Source organism: Dufourea novaeangliae, unplaced genomic scaffold (genome assembly GCF_001272555.1).
Source record: "Dufourea novaeangliae isolate 0120121106 unplaced genomic scaffold, ASM127255v1 scaffold162, whole genome shotgun sequence".
Classification (NCBI taxonomy): Eukaryota; Metazoa; Arthropoda; class Insecta; order Hymenoptera; family Halictidae; genus Dufourea; species Dufourea novaeangliae.
This window is the reverse complement of record NW_015374046.1, coordinates 553626-567972: the sequence shown is the minus strand read 5'-3', so window position 1 is coordinate 567972 and position 14347 is coordinate 553626. Positions and strand designations below refer to the sequence as shown.

At 31.6% G+C, this 14347-nt stretch overlaps 2 protein-coding genes across 3 annotated transcripts; one reads left to right on the top strand and one right to left on the bottom strand.

The window, feature by feature from the left end:
• Nucleotides 1–267: 267 nt before the first annotated feature.
• On the bottom strand, nucleotides 268–4967 carry LOC107189740 (presequence protease, mitochondrial). Of its 2 annotated transcripts, none has more exons than XM_015578352.1 (2): nucleotides 4953–4967; nucleotides 268–3396 (listed from the first exon to the last, which is right to left on the bottom strand). In XM_015578352.1, the coding sequence occupies exon 2, from the start codon at nucleotides 3376–3378 to the stop codon at nucleotides 268–270; it is 3111 nt and encodes a 1036-aa protein (XP_015433838.1). In that variant the 5' UTR covers nucleotides 3379–3396; nucleotides 4953–4967. The 2 variants fall into 2 exon arrangements, with proteins under 2 accessions (XP_015433838.1, XP_015433837.1); XM_015578351.1 differs by lacking the exon at nucleotides 4953–4967 and adding an exon at nucleotides 3513–3537.
• Nucleotides 4968–6170: 1203 nt separating this feature from the next.
• On the top strand, nucleotides 6171–14129 carry LOC107189719 (DNA-binding protein RFX7). The gene is made up of 6 exons (XM_015578317.1): nucleotides 6171–6745; nucleotides 9763–10017; nucleotides 10129–10321; nucleotides 10563–10776; nucleotides 10848–10990; nucleotides 11562–14129. Exons 1-6 carry the CDS (start codon nucleotides 6405–6407, stop codon nucleotides 14127–14129), a joined length of 3714 nt encoding a protein of 1237 aa, XP_015433803.1. The 5' UTR covers nucleotides 6171–6404.
• The last annotated feature ends 218 nt before the right edge of the window (nucleotides 14130–14347 follow it).

Sequence of the window (14347 nt, the reverse complement as noted above, 5' to 3'; positions counted from 1 at the left end):
GTGTTGAACCAAGAATCGAACCTATAAGATCTATTGCTTACTGGATGACTGCTTTGACCTCTAAGTTATTCGAGCCCTCGATTATTCTTTTCCTCATTCATATAATGTAAACATAGAATGACCGGCGCATTTTACTGCTTACAATAATATTTACACACGTTTCTTAATTTTTATAATAACATTAACTTACAACATAGTTATATATATATATATAATAATTTAACTGTACTAAATAATTTCATCAAATTTTGCACTTCGACAGACAGTTCATTCGACCGCTCTTGCTTGAGCATCTTCTTCTTGATTTTGAATTACCCAGTTTTCCGAGTGCCTACTTAATAAATCCCGATTAACTGGTCCAATCAATGCACGTCCCACTCTAATGTCTTTTTGACCAGGTTCTAAATATTTTTTGGCAACATACACAAGTTGATCTTTAGTTACAGCTTTCAATTGTTGTCTGTATTCTTGAATATCATTGTCCGTGATACCATGCGTAAATTTAATCATACCACGATTACTTGGAGGTGTTGGAGCATCGATACGTTGGAATACTCCTAATTTTGCTTCGTCAATATCACTTTGAGAGAACGAATAATTTAACAAAAAGTCATACGCTTTATCAAATAAATCTAAAGTACGAGTGGAATTAGGATCTCTATAAGAGTAAAATGTAAAGACTCCATCTGACGATAATTTTGCACCACCGCCATAAGCTCCACCTTTTTCACGAATTTCAGGGTGTAAATAAACTGATGTGATCAGTTTAGAAAGTATTTGTAAAGGTGCAAAATTAGTATGGGTATATGGTACAGTAAAAACTGCTTTTGCTACATAATTTACTGTATATGGTAATACATAGTGGATAGCACTGTTTTCCATTTCAATATCTTCATTATTTGTATAGATATATACGTTCTCAGGTGTACCCTTCAATGCTTTATAGAAATCGGCAATACTATTTAATGTGTTATCTTTACTATTTTCAGATAAATTGATTGCTGATCGTAGGTATTGTTTACTCAAAACATGTTCAGATATTACTTGCATTTTATGAAATATGGAGCTTAAATCTTGCATTTGCGCGATTTTTTTCATTCTATTGACAAACTGCAGTCCTGATAAAGTTTCCTTAAACTTGGTAACTGGTGAGACTAAACTGGCTGCACTACTCATTGCATATATGTGTCCTGAGTCTGCAATTCCATTAATTAAATCTGCTGCATTTGTTTTGACCAGTGTTTCAAATCTTTGAATATCAGATAATTTTACATTATTGAACACTTCTAACCACAATTTCCACATATCGTTTACATTGCGATCTAAACAATACGATTCTATCAGTATTCCTTCTTCATATTGCAATAAATTATTTTTATGTTCTACAACATGAGACATAAAACTTAAACCTCCAGTTTTTAACCTTATCATTTGATCAAAATTTCTGTAGTCGTAATTTTTTGTACCCATTTTTGTAATAATATTATTAAAGAGTGGTAACAAATTTTTTAATTCATCATTTAGCCCTTGCGTATTGAGAATTCCTCTGTAATAACAAACATTATTTGTTGGTTCAACAGCTACCTGTAGCGGAATATCAGCTACCTTTGTTTCTATACAGTTACACCGGTCAACATCTGTTTTTATATCTTCAATTTTTAATGTAGGTAGAACATTCACATCTTCTTTTTTCTGTTGCTCTTGCAATAATATATGTCCATCAACATAAATTTGTTCCAACTCATCCTTGGAAAGTTGTGTCAATTTTGATTCTAACAATTTACGTTCAGCAATCATTGTGTTATAATCGTATTGTTCAGATGGCGACATTGTTACGGTTAATTTGTGAGTATTTTCCATTAAGTATGTTTTAACTAATTTTTGTAGGTATTTGGGATTTTTTCTCATTTCTTCTCTAAACTTTCTAATTGCTTCATTGATTCTCATTGCTTGTATTAGATTTCCATCGTGATTCCATAGTGGTGTTAAATTGAAAAGTAATTGCAAACCAAAATTAGATGTCTGATGTTTTATGTGAAGTTCAATGCTATGTAAAACCGCTTCAATTTGATCTGTTTTAAAACCATTTTCAATAATTGATTGCACAGTTTCATCAAAGATACGTTCTATCTTTTCAAAATGTTCTTCCTTAACACCAAGTAAACTTAAAACAAACATTGTATCTTTACAGTGAGCATCGTAACCTGTCATTGGACCAAAAGCAACTCCTAAATCTGATTCCACTAAAGATTTATAAAATGCTGAGTTTGGTCCTCTTAAAAGAAGTTGAGCTAAGACTTGCATTTCAAATGTTTTTTGTATCTCATTTATATCATTACACAAATATCCTATAGCTATTGTACCTTGTCGATTAGAATTTGCAACCATAGGATCTGGTCTGCACAAAATGTGTTCTTTCCTTGGTTTATTCCAACGTGTTTCTGAAGGAACTACTGACATAGATGTATCAATTTTATCTACTAAAAATAAATAACGATCATTAATGAATTTTATGTGATCTTTTAAAGGGAAATTGCCATAAGAATAGAATCGACTATTTGAAGGATGATAATATGTTCGATGAAAATTGACCAAATCAATGTGTTTCAGATTAGGAATAACAAGAGGGTCTCCTCCAGAAATTACTGAATACGTATGACTGGGTAAAATGCTATTCAGTAAGCGCTCAGCTAATATAGCCTGATTTTCATTGAAAACACCTTTCATCTCATTAAAAACTACTCCTTTGAAAATTATTGGTGAATTTTTATTATTAACATCTTCATGTTCCAATCTCCAACCTTCTTGTTTAAAATCAAGTTCTCGTAGATTTGGTTTAAACACTGAATCCAAATATACTGATTGCAAATTTTGATAATCTTTTAAGTTTTGTGTAGAAAATGGATATATAGTATAATCAGGTCCTGTCATTGCATTCATAAAGGTAGCTAGTGACCTTCTCAGCATTCTAAAGAATGGATCTCTGCATGGATATCTCTCACTACCACAAAGAGTAATGTGCTCCAAGATATGAGGTAAACCCGTAGAATCTTTTGGAGTTGTACGAAATCCAACAGAAAATACATTGTTATTATCATCTCTAGCTAAATGCAAATACTGAGCTCCACAGCCCAAATGAGTTAATCGCACTGCTGTCAATTGTATTTCATCTACTTTTCCAACTTCATCCACTATGAAGCCATTAATAACTTGTCCCTTTTGAAATTGATCAAATTCATGAGATATGGAATTTATTTTATAATTTCCAAATCCAACTGTTATATTTCTTTGAGAACTGAGATTGTACGGTTTCAAAAAACGCTGTAGTCCAAGTGGGTGCGAATAAAATTTCTGAGATAAATTTGATATCCTCAACATAGTGTAGTGTTGGAGTATCTGCAAAAGACCAAAAATAAATAACTTAATTGCACTATACCACAGATTTAATGTCAATGAATCTAAGATTTTTAAAAACAGTGTATTATCTTATGCTAATCCAATGTATCACTTACCAAAGCAAAATGTTGAATGTGTAGGTAATAGTTTATTTTATATATATCACAGACTAAACACTTGTAAATTATTCACTTTTTTACATTCAAAACAAGATTCTAGTTTATATCTTCAATACAATAAACATAGTAACACATTCATTAATATCTGTTACTTAATAATATGTTTACCGAAGTCCACTAAGCTATTGATTCATTTGTTTAATGAATGCATTAATGCATGAAAATTTGTGACAAGAAGTGTAATATTTGCTAAAGATTTTTAGTTTATACTCCTTTGTAAGTAAAGATATTGAAAAAATATGAGGATCAACTTCGTTGTAATGAAAGAAACGATGTTTTTTTTTGAAGGTCATTCAAAATTATTGAAAGTTTACTATAAAGGAAAATATTAGAGTAACATGTATAATGTTGTTGCAAATGTTTTAAATATTAACTTTGCACATTGCTGTCTTTGTATCTTGATCTCTAAAGAAAATGCACACTTGTAAAAGGAACTTTATCAGCTATTGCTGCATTTACTTCAATTTAAATTATCTTATATTAAGAATTACATATGCATTGTTAGTTGCTTAATTGGGTTCCCATTAATTACATTAATTTACAAAATCACACTTTATTTACTGTTCAAAAACGTGAATAATTAAAGCAAATTTTGAAACTATCTTTAGATTCTATAATATATACATATAGTGATTACAAGTGTAGAATTTTAAAACAATGTACCAATGTTCATAGAAAAAACACAAAAATATTTAATTTATTCATATGATCCCTTGTATTTGAATTTAATTATTAATAATGCAAAACATTTGAGACTATTTAAAATAATATTTACATAATCTAAATGTGTATGTTATAATTTGCTTCTCTCTGGATGCTTGAATTTTAAAATAATTACATAAATAAATACCTGTTACAGTACTGTTTGAGAGTATCAAAACGTTTGGACGGTGTGATCCTAATTGAAGGGGTTATCAATCTTGAATCGAATACATTTTAAACTAATTTATTAAAAGAATAAAAATAATATGGCTTCACTTAACAAACGAAGCTAATTTATTCAGACATTTTCTATACCTTTACTAATAAAACGAAACTTCAGATATATTATATTTAAAAAATACCCTACATACTATACAAGACAAAATTGAAAGTTTTAATAAAATAATAGTTGATTCTCAATATTACACCCTTATTCATATATTAAAAGAATGATAAATCAAGTAAAGTAATATAAAATAATTTGAAAGTATGTATTTATTCATATGGGTACCGATTAAAATAATTAACCTCCAATCTTTATTTCAATTTACTAAACCTTTCTTTTCCTAAGTTTTATTCAGTACGTAAATTTTTAGTTATTAAATGAGAATAACAATATATTCTTTAGATACTTTAGAATTAACTTTAAAAAATATTTGTGTACTATATACATACCTATAAATGTTTATTTGTTATACTTCAGTCACGTTATAAAATAACAACACGAATAGAAATTATTTAAAGAATGCTATTATCAATATGAAACATTGATAGATCAGTGTCACAGATACTATAGTTCATGAACAATTCTGAACGTTATTATTTCAAACAGAAAACTTTAAATTACAGTAATAATGAAATTTGTACATATGCTTTGTATTTAACATGCACCAATATTGACAGAAAATTTTTTGCAATTATAATAAGATGTTCTTTTTTCTTGGTCGATACAACGTAGACATCAAGTAATCATGCTACTTTACAAATTTTCAAAATTGCATTCACTATTTGAATTAATAATTGTGGAGATTCATCGTATATATTGGATATCATCACCGCATAGACATATATAATAGACTGCGCGGTCTTATGGTAGGGATGAAGTCGGCACCGGAAGGAGAGGATAATAACTGGAGTAACTTTCCTCTTTTTAATGGGGCTGGATGGGGGATTCTCCTACGGGTAGTGGAGGCATTACATGCGTGGATGCGTGCAGCATTCCTTCTCCTCAACCCCCTTCTGCGATGTGCGAGCAAGAGAGAACTTACTCCAGCGCACTTCTGTCTCGCTTCATCCCTACTATAAGACCGCGCAGTCTATTATATATGCTATGTTTCGTACCCACCATTGGTCTCCTATTATTTGATCTCGGGAGTTACTGAATTTATGTCGAATTAACATTCGATTTAACATTTATTTCAGTACTTGAAATAAATTTACTAAGTGGTAGGAGACTTTTCCTGTACTCCACTTTTCCCCCTAGCGGAAGCCAAGTTTACTCGAGAGAGTATAATAAAAAACATTGTAGGGACTTTAATATATTTAACAGCAAAATTAAACAGTGGCGTAAAGTTCAGTATTTAATTGTGTTTACACAGGTCTTTAATTGCAAATTCTACTTGTGGTTAAGATAGATAGAAGTATATAGCCAATGATCGTTGATTTTTTTTAGGAAACGCGGTTTTGATGAAAACGCGTCCACGACACGTCAGAGAAAGTGATACGAACTACGAAGCGATGCATCCATAAGACGAAGCGCAAGATCTATGACGATCGAAGAACGCGCACTTCTGAGATTTTTGTGACCAGTAGACCGTTCACTGATCCAGAGATTTAAATTAGTCATGAACCGCGCATAAGTGCATTCCGCTAAAATAAAGAAGAGGTAAAGCGTTGCGCGCGAAATCGGTATGACGGATTTGCGGTTATTCTTCTATTGTATGCGGTTCGGCAACTCGTCGGTTCGCGCGAGTGGAGGGTCTCGAATGGCGGTCACGTATAATCGCCGGGAGTGCAATGCTAACAAGTAGTCCAGCTGACTGTGACAAAATGATAGGGTACTCGCGTCCTACGGGAGGTAATACATTTTTATACACATAAATTAAACGCCTCCGGTAACGGAGTACGATGAGTACTGATAACCATGACCAAACGGAGCCCTGCGTCAGCAAACCATCCGTGAGAATCGAATTTAATGCCGACGAGAAAGCATTTGACGGCAGGCGAATCAAAAAGGAACGAAATGACGTTACTGTTGAGAATGGTGATGGCAGCATCAACATTTGCATTAGCGATAACAACAAGCAAGTGCAGTCGAGCCAGCGCCCGGCTGCCGGTAGACTTTCGAACGGCTTCCACGACGGTGACCCACTTCAAAACATCATCGCGGCCAAGTTCACGGCCCTGACAAACCATGCCACGACTGCCAAACACGAAAAAATTCGGTTTATGCTTGAAGACAGTATCGGGTAAGCTTAAAGCCCTGTCTTTCTCTCTCCCTCTCTCTCGCTATTTTTCCTCTCCCCTTCTTTTCCTGCGCTCGCGTGCGCACTAGTTTTGAAAACAAAATGCAACTCTTGATTGGCTACTATAATAAGAATTTAGAATGATTTACGCTTTTTTGAGTTACACATTTTTCAAACATACTCATGAAATAATAAGGTGAAATACGAAGTAGTATTTTTACTAAGAGACTAATTGTAACTGACTTACAATTGAAATGCTTTCTGTACTCTTGACTGAGCTCCTTTTTGACTACTCTTGTCGAGTTCTTTTCAATTTTCAAATTTCTATCACAAAGTTTGTTCTGCGCCATAGAACATGCTTTCATTAACTTCCAATGGATTTAACGATTTTAGTATAATGCTTCCACCAAAAGTACCTATGCTTTCAATACTTTTGGTTAGAATCAATTTTTGCTAACTTGTTCATATAATTACTCTGGAATTATCACTTAAACGGACTTGAAATTGTTAGAGTATATTTGGAATGTACTTTTCTATTTTTTTATTTTAAAAATTTCCTATCTTATAATGTTCTTTGAAAAAGTATCCTTTAAAATTTGGCAATTGTTTGCCAACGTTTTATTTTTCTTTTTAAAGATTATTATATGTAAAAAATGTTTATGTGCAAAGCCACATTTCTTGTATATTTTCTGAAAATTTCAGTTTTATTTATTTTTGACCATCAGAACTTAAGAAACTTTGTACGTAGCATCAGATTATAACATTAATAACTTCTATGTAGATATATAGTTTTCATTTCATTTACTTAGAGAAGACTCTTCAAAACATATATGTTTAATATGTCAGTAACAATGCATCACCAAAAAATTCCTAAATACAGTTACTTTTTAATAAGAACATAGTACAATGTATTGCACGTCTTGTTTTTCCTATAAAAGAATTTATTTCTTTCTGAAAACACAAGTTAAAATGAATGCAAATGCAATACAAGTACTGTTTTAATAAGTAATAAATAAACTTATAGCATTTTAGTAAATATAGAATCATACAAATGTAACGCTGTTATTTCTGTTTTTAACTTGTTTTTAATTTTAATTTTCATGTCTGACATAGCATTTAATGATACTTCATACATACAGTTGGTAACAGAAGTTTATGGATAATAATGTATTTAAAAATTCAGTATGCAAAAATGATTTAATTCATTATAATAAACTGAAAAAATTTGTTAGTTTTACTAGACATTTACTTTGGGAACACATGAAAATTTAAAAGGTAAAATGAGATATATTAAATATATGGAGAATTTATTAAAACAACTACAGTTTAAACACATGTATTACACATTATAGAAGTTACCAAAAAATATAGAAGGTGTTCCTTTATGAACTGTATTTGTTCCTTCATTAAATAATATATTTATAAGTGTTCTATGACTTACAGACATTATGGTTTTTTTTACTTTAAGATCCACATACCTATAAATCTATGAAATCTCATAAAAATCAACATTGTATGCTTTGTAAATTTTACTTAAAAATTTCTTATTTTGTAAAACATTTTCCCTTTAAGAGTCCCACAAAAATATGATTTCATAACACGTCAATAAAAAACGAATTCTTTAAAGTTATGAAATTTAAATTGTTAAAGACATTAAAAATGTTATAGTTTAATTTGTTATACTGAAAGGTTTTCATAGGGGGTCATCATTATGGGTTAACAAATTTATACTTTTGGAAAAAGTTAATGTAATTTTAGTTATAAATAGGCGTCTTAAGTATCTTATTGGGTTCAGAATAAAATAAAGAACTTGTTGCATATGATGACATTTTTGTACTTTATTATATTTCACAGAGCCCTATAGGCTATAAATGCATAGAAATTCCCAGTATATCTATCATCACATTAATTGATTTCCAAGTTGTAACCCTAATAACCTGTGGTATAGAAGATCATTCTAATCCTCCTTTCTAACAATGAATTTCTAAAACAGGAAGGTTGAAATTAAAGTAATAATAAAGATTTAACAGTTCTTCATTTGTTTATTTATATCAAAATTTATTATTTCAGTCTGTAATTGAAATTACTTTAAAATAATTTTAAATATTAATAGCATATTTGCAATAACCTTCTGCAACGTAGATGTTTAAATTTTGTTTGATTTTCCAACAATCAAACTAAAGAAATACTAAGGATAATGGAAAAAGACAATGAAAATAGCATTACGTTAAAAAAATTCATACATTCTATGTATATAAATGCTTGATAACAAAAAATGTCACAGTAAGTATTCAAACTATATTTTTACTAAATCGAAAGAAGGTTTTGAAGGTATTGACAATATTGTTATTCTTAAACTGAACAAATGTGTTTCAAAAATATAAATGCAACTATATAATTTTTTAATACTTTCCAACATGTAAAAGAAAATAAATTTTAATAACCATTTACAGAATTTTTTAAAATGAAAGTAGTGTGTGGTAGTGTACATTAAAATTAAATGAAATCCAAAGGAATAGGAAGTCTAATAAGATTTTTTAGGTAGACTCATTAAGGTTATTTAAAGATATCTTAAATTTTTTAAATAGCGTCATGCTTGTAAACCTGTAATTACTATTTGTAATTTATTTTTTACAAATGCAGGAAGTATAAGTATTTAGGATGATAATTGGAAGCATAATGCTGTTAAAAGAAAATCAAGGTAATCTTCATTTGATCTTGATTTTCTCGCATAAAACCAATATATTTGAACCAAATAATCTTCATCGAATAGAATTTTATACCTTATTTAGTTTTAGACATATTTTGCTGTAACAAATTTAGCTTTACATCCTGCGTACGTTCAAAGTTTTTTGGAAGTATAAATTATTGAGTTTCCTTAAATTATAAAAACAACACAATTTGTGAAGATTATTGTATTTAATTAACGTTTTACAAAGTATTGTATATAAGAATAAGCATATTGTTAACCATGTTTGAAATATCATTTATATTAACTTTGTATTTCGTTTTCTATATAGCGAAGAATCGAAAACTCGCATTCAGAATATCTTTTCACAAATTGAACAACTCAAAGTAGAAGAAAAATTATTACTGTACCTGAAACTTCCATTATCATTGACCAATACTGGGGGAACTATTGATCCTTTGAGACAACCGTTAAATCCATTAGGAAATCGCTATGAAATTCACCAAACAATCATGTGGATTAAGACACATTTAGAGGAAGATCCCGATGTCTCTTTACCAAAGCAAGAAGTTTATGATGAATACAAGTATGTGTTTTAAATCTTATACATTTGGACATACATATAATTCCATAAGAAACTAATTTTTCACTACAATACAATATTTTATTTTTTTTTGTTCTCTGAATTTATTCACAGTATGTACTGCATGCGAAATTCTATGAAGCCCTTATCGACTGCTGATTTTGGAAAAGTAATGAAGCAAGTGTATCCTCGAGTTCGACCACGTAGACTAGGCACACGAGGCAATTCGCGTTACTGTTATGCTGGAATGCGCAAAAGAGTTAAACTGGATTCTCCAACATTGCCTAATATAACTGGAACTCAAACTGTAAGGCTTAAAATTATATTTAAAATATTATAAATATTTTCTGTAATTTGAGATTAAAAAGTTAACAAACTAAATTAAAAATTTCATAAACTTTATAAATATGAAAAATACTGTTATAATACATATTTATGCATGTTAAGAAAAATTTATTCAGAATCAAATACAGATAGATATTTTATACTTTAAATTTAGTTCTTTTAGGTGTATAAAATATTTTGAAGGTAAACATTCAAACTTTTAGGGCGATGATTTAGATGAGAACATTACAGAAGAAATGTTGGGAGCTACATCTACATTAATCAGAGAATGGGCAGAAAATTTGTTGGGCTTGAAATTTCCATCTCTGAGTGCCTTAGCACGTCATCTTGTTGATAATCTTTGCGTTGACACACGATCTTTGGCTGCTGTATGTATATTATGTGCTTCAGGAGATTCTAATACATCAACAAATAAAGGTTGCTAATAATTTGGTACTCTTTCGGAATCGTTATAGTAAACTAGTCTAAAAGTTAAATTGTTTGTTTAGAATCCTCTATGGATTTACATGAAACTCCTTTGACTACAAAACCTGGAAAACTTCGAGAAGCACAGTTACAGTTGCAACGGAAATTACAGCAGCGAGAGCAAATAAGACATCAAAAACATGATCATTTCGATGCTGTTATCCAGGTACAAAATATTTTAAGAAAATAGCAAATTGTAAGTAAAAGATAACGTGCATGAAAAGATTTTGTGAAATGTTTTTTAAGTGATTATTCCTTTATACAGTATGTCGGTTTAAATCAAGACGAATTCAACGACATATTTGAAAGTTCTGTTTGAATAATAATAATTTCCTAAATAATTGTATAAATATTGATGGCAGTTTCACTGTTTCTTGACTCGCAGATCACACGTGATGGGTACGAGACACCAACCGAACTTGACATTTTGCCACCAATTCATACAGTTATCTGAGAAATTATTATTCAAATAGGGCATGAACATGGACATACTATATACGACACAATGACAAATGAAATGTAATTAAACGTGATACTGCGACAGTTATCTTAATGATATTTCCCAAAGTCATTTACAATTTATGTAGTAAAAGAACATAGAAAACTAATAAAAGAAATCAGTAAATTGGAAAAATATTATGTTTCTAAAATTTTCTATAAATTTTTACACTATAGAAATTATTTAAGGAGCGTTTTGTGTTAATTTGAAACTATACAATATTTTACAAATATTTCAGAATCAGAACAAAGAGAAGACTGTTGATAATAAATGTGGCGGAAATAAAGGTAATAAGAAAATCAAGTCCACCCAGTCATCTCAAGGTACAAATATATCGGGTGGACATAACACATCAACCAAGTTCAATTTATCTGCCGTAGTAACTAATCGGCAGAGAAGGGTTCTTAAAACTAATAGTCAGCCATGTAACATCTCCCTGGAATCCAACTGTGATAATGTAGTGGTACAATCAATTGAAGACATACAGAATAATAGCAACTCTAGTGTAGTGATGACCAACTGCGTAAATACACAGCGAGATGTCAAACCCAAAAATTCCAGAAAGCGTGCCAATCCAATTATACTGAGTCAACCGTCAGATACCAGCCCTGAGAAACAAACGAAACTTACAGAACAGCAAACGCAGCAGAATGTAGAGCATTCCAATATGTTGTTGCCTAAGCTTACATCTATACGACATCAGGATGAAAAAATATCGGTGATACTTGCTGGTAATCTAAAGCCTACCAAGTGTAATGTCAGTGAGGTTGTTAGTAACCAGCCTATTAAAAACTGTGATATTGAACTGTCAGCATGTTCGAAAAGTGGTGTTAAAGTGAATGGTCGCCCTAACAGTTTCGATCCTAGTTCAAACACAATCGAGGAATCTACAGGTTTAACTAAAGATCAGATTCGATTATTGCAAGAAAATTCCAATCTCCTAAGTAAAACTGAAAAACTTCGTTCTGTTAACTCAGACACTTTGGATGATTATTTAAACGGAGGTAACAATTCACAAGAGCAAGAGGAGGAATTACTACAGTATTTTCAACAAAGTAGCTCGTCGAGTTCAGATGTGGAAGCTAATACTTTAACTACTGATGAACAAATATCAAGATCTGATAAAGTTTCACAACTCAGACTAATATTACAACAGAATTTGAAATCTGGAATTGTGCATGCACCTCTGGATGCACTGCCTTCTGCTATTATCAGGCAAAACGTTGAAAAACGTGAAAATACGCAGAAACACAATTTAATACTACCAACATTGCTAAATCATTCGAATCAAAGTAATACTAGGCGGAGAGTGAGTTTTGAAACAAACGTTGTGGAACATGTACAAGATTCAAATGTCATTATGAACACAGTTCCGCAAAGTCCAAATACACGTCGTAGAATATTCAATTTTACACCAATATCACCAGGTCCACATTCACCCATTAATGGTCGAACATCCAAATCGAATTCCGCAAACGCTAGTCCATTTGTTTCGCCGCGAAATACGCCCGTACCACGTTCGAGAAGTAATTTACAAGCAAGTAGTTCCAGGGCACGCGCTCATAAATCTTTATCACGTTCAGTATCTTGCAGCATGCCTTATACTAGTAAAAATGACACTTTCGTCGTTCCTACGAGTGGTCCAGAATTAGTTAGACAAACATCTACGCCGCAAATGCCATTAATTTCTACAAAATCGTCAGAAGTACAGGTTGGCGGCAGCACAACGCAAATTTCTGTTACATCCAAGAGAGAAGGACAAGGATCGCAATGTGCCGCATTCTTATCTTCTGATCTAGCACCACAAAAACAATTGCTTATAAACTATCCGAGTCAAGAAAATTTGCAAGAAATTAAAAATGTGTACCAAAAATGTCAACCCGATCAGGAAATTAGTGAACTATTTCATGCCAATAAACAATTTACTAATGAACTTTACAGATCACAATCAGTTCCGTTACATAGAATGGTTAATCCTACATTAATGTCACCAATTTCAACGCAACATTGCTTATCAACGTTTCAGAGTCAGAGTTTCAATCCATCTACAAATAGCTCTATAGCGCCTACACCAGTACCTAGTGAATTTAATGACTTTGGGTCAATCGGTCCATCAGAAGGAACTTCAACATATTTGCTTGACGACGTGGATCCAAATTTCATGTCGGATGACCAACATTTCTTGATGAGTGATAAAGAAATAACACCTGAAAACATAACCAACATATTAAATATTTTGGACGAGGAAGGAGCACAGAGCTTACAAATTCTACCAGAGCAATCTGCCGAAGAAAGCTTAATAGAAAATAACGGAATCGTGCTGGATAGTTTACCGAATTCAAACTTAAATTTGTCGGAAGAAGATGTATTGGATCCATCGAATGTACATGATATTCCAGTAGATGGAGCCTTGCAGAAAATAATACAATCACGCTCGTATCCTAATACACCCTTACCTGTGCCAGTATCAACATATACACCATCTTACACAGAGGATAGTAATGGATCAAGATCATATCCCTCAACGCCGCTGCATATAGTCCCATCGCAAGAAATTTACCAAGAGGCCAACGAACCCATGCTTTCCAGTCCTACCTTAAACTCTTTAAACTTACATAACGAAACAGTGAACGAATCTGCTTCCGGCAGTTTGTGTAGAAATGTTGTGGATCTGCTCGAAGCGAATTTTCTTGGAGAAACAGATACAGAAACAAATGATTTGGATCCGCTTGGTAATTTCGATGGATTACAAGATGTTGATTCATTAACACCTTTGTTTAATGAAGTGACAGAGCCTAATCGTTGAAAGCATACACAGAAGTAATTCATGGATTTTGAGAATTTTGTATAGTGATCTACCAAAGGTTGGAAAAATAATTCTTAAGTTGTGTGTTTGTAGGACTTCATTAAAGAAATGATAGTACTTTGCATAAACATTCTCTCTAGTTTAATATGCAAAGCATTATTAGAATAGTATATAGGGGGTCCTAATAAAAATTATCGTTTTTGAGATCTTCGATTCTA

What these genes read in the sequence shown, in the direction of transcription:
- LOC107189740 (XM_015578352.1), bottom strand. Translation starts at nt 3,378, where the DNA reads ATGTTGAGGATATCAAATTTATCTCAGAAATTTTATTCGCACCCACTT.
- LOC107189719 (XM_015578317.1), top strand. Translation starts at nt 6,405, where the DNA reads ATGAGTACTGATAACCATGACCAAACGGAGCCCTGCGTCAGCAAACCA. An exon ending in ATATAACTGGAACTCAAACT is followed by an intron (nt 10,322 to 10,562) that starts GTAAGGCTTAAA and finishes TCAAACTTTTAG; the next exon opens with GGCGATGATTTAGATGAGAA. An exon ending in ATTTCGATGCTGTTATCCAG is followed by an intron (nt 10,991 to 11,561) that starts GTACAAAATATT and finishes CAAATATTTCAG; the next exon opens with AATCAGAACAAAGAGAAGAC.